This window comes from Sipha flava, unplaced genomic scaffold (genome assembly GCF_003268045.1).
Source record: "Sipha flava isolate LNK unplaced genomic scaffold, YSA_version1 32_pilon_pilon, whole genome shotgun sequence".
Lineage (NCBI taxonomy): Eukaryota > Metazoa > Arthropoda > Insecta > Hemiptera > Aphididae > Sipha > Sipha flava.
Window position 1 is genome coordinate 2,456,214 of NW_020273018.1, and position 5,518 is coordinate 2,461,731.

General features: G+C 31.8%; 1 protein-coding gene across 1 annotated transcript in view; it reads right to left on the minus strand.

The window, feature by feature from the left end:
- LOC112687068 overlaps positions 1 to 4,798 on the minus strand; it is a 22,567-nt gene extending 17,769 nt beyond the window's left edge. Inside the window, exons 1-2 of the mRNA XM_025559602.1 lie at positions 4,707 to 4,798; positions 4,607 to 4,637 (exon numbers count right to left, since the gene is read on the minus strand). Of these exons, the coding sequence (XP_025415387.1) occupies positions 4,607 to 4,637; positions 4,707 to 4,763 (88 nt within the window). The 5' untranslated portion in view covers positions 4,764 to 4,798. The remainder of the gene's footprint in view (positions 1 to 4,606; positions 4,638 to 4,706) is intronic.
- Between the last annotated feature and the right edge of the window lie 720 nt (positions 4,799 to 5,518).

The window sequence follows — 5,518 nt, forward strand, 5'->3', positions numbered from 1 at the left end:
ACACACACACACACACACACACACACACACACACACACACACATACACACACATATATACATACATGAGAATGGATTTTTATCCGCAGACCTGTCTCTGCCGAACAATACAATGGAAAACGACGTGTCAAAATCACACGCTACACGCGCGGTCGTCCCCCGTTCCGTATACACACGTATATACGTACCTACTATGCGCACACGAGAAAAAACAAAATCGGGTGCAAGTCACGTTTGTCCGTGTAGAACGCGAACGTATACACAAATATGTATATAGGAAAAAAAATGAATATTATATAGATACACGGTTGTGATATTGTATATGCTGCGTGTGGCTCATGCATTGTTTGAGGTAGACAGTAAATGGACAGCAGACACCGTTTGTATTTTTGGCGGAGAACACATATATATGCATGTAAAACTGACAATAATGAAACATACGTATATTGTTAATATTGCGTGGCGCATAGTGGACTTTCAACGGCGCTGACGACTTTCTCTGTCCGAGTTTTGCGTTGTGCGCGTAATGATTATGGTCATACCACCGTAAATATTCTACTCGTTTTACACGTGCATACGTATCATACACATAACATGTATACTTAAATATGTATAAACATCGCATCGTAAGGATTAGTACCCGCGAGGCAATATATTTTCATTGTTTTTTATTTTTAATTTTTTTTTTTTTTGTGCAGTGTTGAAATGTGTGTATACATAGATACTACGTATTATGTATTTCGTGTACGACTGCAAATTATAAAAGGAATAACGAACGAAAAAATAAAAAAAAACCTTAAAAACACCCTTTGAGTAATAAATTTCTCTTTTTCCTTTTGTTGTTCCTGTTTTTTCGGAAAACAGAAAGTCACAAAATGAGTACCTTACTCATAATATGAATACATATATATATATATATACTTTGGTACTCGAGATATACTTTTGAGTCCAAGAAGTATAACACAGTACAGTGTGTTCAACGTCATTGGTGGCGGTTGTTGAGTGACCCGCGAGGAGAGAAAAAAATAATAATGAAAACCCCGTCGTCCCCGTACACATACGCAAGCAGCAAACCGTCAAAGGGAGACCACCACTACCACCACCATCAGCACCACGCAATCATAATAATAATTATACTCGGGGTCGCCGTACTGCATTGTTTAATTATTATCGCTGTACGTGACCAAGGGCATTTTAGTAGGCAGTCACGTAACGCGACCGTGTAAAATACAAACGTCTCGTCGCGTATAATTGGGCTCTTTCTCGAGAGCCTTTATTTCGATCACCCCCGCAGACTTTACATACCGCACCAACGTGTACGGTACACTAGTGCTCCAGGCGTTTCCCGCCAATATTTTCAAGTGCGCCTCGCGCCCCGATGTATAATAATATAATATAACCTATACAATATACGGCATATTACGTATTGCAGAGTAATTTTTGTATATAATACCGACAGAATTTTATATTGTTCGTTCGCTATAATGTATGTGCGTACATGCGTTTTATATTGTTACAAACTTGGCTAGTAATAATCCCTGCACAAGATTTGCAACGACGCATTTAGGATTTTTTTTTTTAAGGTCGGAGGATATACGAGTATACATTTATCAGTTGCTTTGGTAATAAAATGTGCATGTTTTTAGTTCAATCGTAGTTCAAAAGTAGTTCGATCAATATAAATGAAATATTTATTTCCGTCATACTATTATGAAAGATACACGTTTGTATAAAACAAAAGTAATATTATAATTTAAAATTACGTAGAAAGAAAGAACGGGGGAATATATAATACATTTTTATAATATTTAAATTGGCATTAATTTAATTGAAGTTTTTTATTCACTTAAATTTCAACAATAGTGATACTCGTAATATGAATTTTATTTCTGATTTTCATTAAATATAGATTCGCTTTAATAGGTTCGATATAAATTATTAATTATACTTAAACGTTATACTGTAATAATAAACTAAATTTTATTTTATAATTTATAACTGTCATAATTTTTTGTTCAATTTTAGGAATGATTATGAAAGGTAGAAAAATCAAGTATCTTTTTTGAATTGAAAAACATTTTTAACATAGTCGTACGCAAATATATAGGATACAATAATTATTATCGTACCAAATTATTCTTGAATAAATTATTAATAATTCAGTGAATATACGTATAATACTATTTTTGAGCATTTTAAATTGAAAATTAGGTCTTTTAATTACTAATATTTATTAATTTTATCAAACAGTAAATTCTTATTAATTTTTTTTCAACCAAAGAGTAAACTTTTATTTACATAGTGCATTGCTGTGATTACATATGTTAATGGTTTGCTACTTGATTTATATATATAGCAGAGACGCCAGAACATGATATATTTGGGGGGGCTGAGGGTAGCCTCTAATCAATCATTACTATTATACTAATTTAAAAATTTTTTTTCAAGACAACAATTATAGTTTTCCTGGAAGGATAAAAAAAACAATTCAAATTATTTTAAAATACTCAACAACCTTATAAATGAGTAGTTGTAAATAAATCAGTAATTTAAAATCACTCAAAAAGCCATGCAACTAAGAACCAGGTATCATAATGACATCATAATATTACGCAATAATGACTACTGACTAGGCATAAGCTGTACGCACTACACAAGACAGTATCAATACTATAGAAACAATACTTTTGTCGAAAATAGACAAGGTGCATAAGTGTATAATGTAATAAAATATAAATATTAATGTTGATAACACGTTTGTTTTTAACATTTGTTTTTCTTTATTATAAATAGCTGGGACGGGTGAGGACAAATTCTGTATGGCACTGTAGTTTTATATTCAAATCCATTTTTCACTTATAGACAAAAATACAGTGTTAACAGATAATCCCATGGTATATTTAATTAATTTATTCTATGATTTTAGTCATAATAGATTATTATAATTACCGAAAATATTATATATACCCAGTCCAAATTCTTCTCCAAGCTGTTCCACATGAAGTATTCACTAATTTTGTACCTATATTTAGAGGGGCGAAACATACCCTTTGCCCCTTCACCAAAAAATCCGGAGGGGCACCCAACCCTTTTACACTCCCCCACCGGTTGCGGCGTCCCTGATATATAGTTATAGTCAGTACCGTAACTAAACTACTCGAGACTTGCGTGTAAATCATAATCTTGAGGTCCCTTGTAAACATTTTTCAATAGCAACTAAAAAAACATTTGTTTTTAGAGGGGAGAGAATTTTTTTAAATTTAATAGTTTGAATAAAAGACTATACTAAATATCTAAGTAAATATAATAGTTTATTACTGGAATAAACAATTTACTCTAAATTATTATACTAAAGGAGTGTTGAAAATTTTAATCCAGTTATCCTCTACCTGCATTATTGTACATTATATTTAGCATAAGTTATTGGGCAAAAACTACTAGTTTACTGAAACATATAATCATTCAAAATATGTTATTTGGAATAAATAGTTTTAAAATAACTAGTACACATTATTTTCATTTTATTTTTTTTATAATATTCAGATTATGATTTAAACTTGAGAACATAATAACGTAAAAGAATTTGGTGTAAAGCATATTGGTAAAGTTAGTAAATAACATTGGTTTCATTCAAATAAATTATAAATTGATATTTTCATGCCAGTCATTTGACCTTTTAAGGCCCTACAATAAAATATGAGGGTTGGGGCCTGTGTGCAATGCACACTCCGCACACCCGGTTTTTATGACACTGGTTGTATTTTAATATAATGGTCTAAAAGACATATTTGTTTTCTACTATGTTATATTTGTAATGATAAAAAATATTGAAATAGTATATTCGTATGAGTAAGATAATATTAAAATTTAATATTATATTTTATTAATTTTTTACTGTAACGCACTAAGAAAATAACTCTAATAGAATCTGTCCTCTGAAAGTCAAAACAATATAGAAGACTTTCCGCTGAATTGACTTAACAAGATAAAAAGAAACGTAAGTAATAGATATATTATAAAATTATGCATAAATAATAATTTTAAATAATGTACCTTTATAGATAATGATTTTTCTTTTTGAATATAATTGTTAAAACTTAAAAAACAAACTATATAATAAAAAAATATCAAGATTTTATAATAGGAAGAGCTGTAAACAAATGTTTCTAGCTTTTCCGCTTTATATTTGTTATTATATGAATAATCATTTCGATCAAATTATAAAATTTATCAAACAAATTAATACAAATTACATACTAAATATTTGAAAAAAAAACATGTCAGAATATCTTAAGGGATGGTTGACCGTAGGAATTTATATTTAAAATAATAGCTACTGACTATCAATATAAACTACGGGTATTTATGTATTATAATATTTTCTAGGTAAAAATTGCAACTTATATACGTTAATAACCATAAGAGGTATTGGAAAACTATGTCATAATGTAATACATAATAACCAATGTTAAACAAGTTTAGATTGAAATTCATATAGATCAATATACCATTATCAAAAATAATTTAAAATTGTTTGATTTATTATATTCTCACATTTTTATAAAATGCTTTATACTGACAGTAAAATATGTGTTTATTATACTCACCATATACTACTGTATATATTTGATTGCAAGCCTAATTACAATGTCAAAACAGATATGCGTTAGATTAAAATTCTTTTTTAAGAGTGCTCGGATATCTTACTCGACAAAAAAATCCAAAAAATACGGTACACAAAAAGATGACATGGCCAAAAAACATTTTTCAAGGAGACTTTCGGGGGTACTATGTGTGTGATGCGTCGACAATAAAAAAGAAAAAAAAGAAAAAAGACCGTTAGACAAAAAGTCAGTAGGGGAGTGAAATTATTAAAAAATAAAACACAAGACCTTATATGTATATATATACATAGTGTGTACGGGTGGCTGTCGTGGTGGTGGGGTTATAGCAGAGTTAGTGGAAGTTTGGGGTGGAGGAGAAAAAGAGAGAGAAATTGGCAACGACGACCAAGTCGAGTGGTGCCGTGGAAGTTGCAGGGGAGATGGCAGGAAACGTGTGGCGGGGAAGAGGTCGACGCTCAAGTGCACTTGACCCGCACAGTGGTGCGTGCGTGTGGCCGGCGAATAAATCGCTGTCACCATGGTGACCGGACTTCGGTTGCCAGGCGACACGGTGTAATACCGCGGTATGATCGACCTTTGCGACGCCCTCACCTGCCGCCCCGTGGCCCCGTAGACCGCGGTGTAGCAGTACTGTATACTGCACCACCCGCGCTCTCACATATCCCCATTTTGCACACACCTATTGACCGACAGTCAAAGGCCCGCACCACCTTTGTTATCTAAAAGACTTAACGGGAGATTAACCTTTGATGTTCACAATAAACCCGTCAAATTTTACAAGATGAATTATTTAATATATATTGCCTTCTTCGAAGAGTCTCGGTCAAATTTATTAGACCGATATTCATACTATGGCCGATAAAAAAATCCCCTACAACTTTTATTTTTATTTTT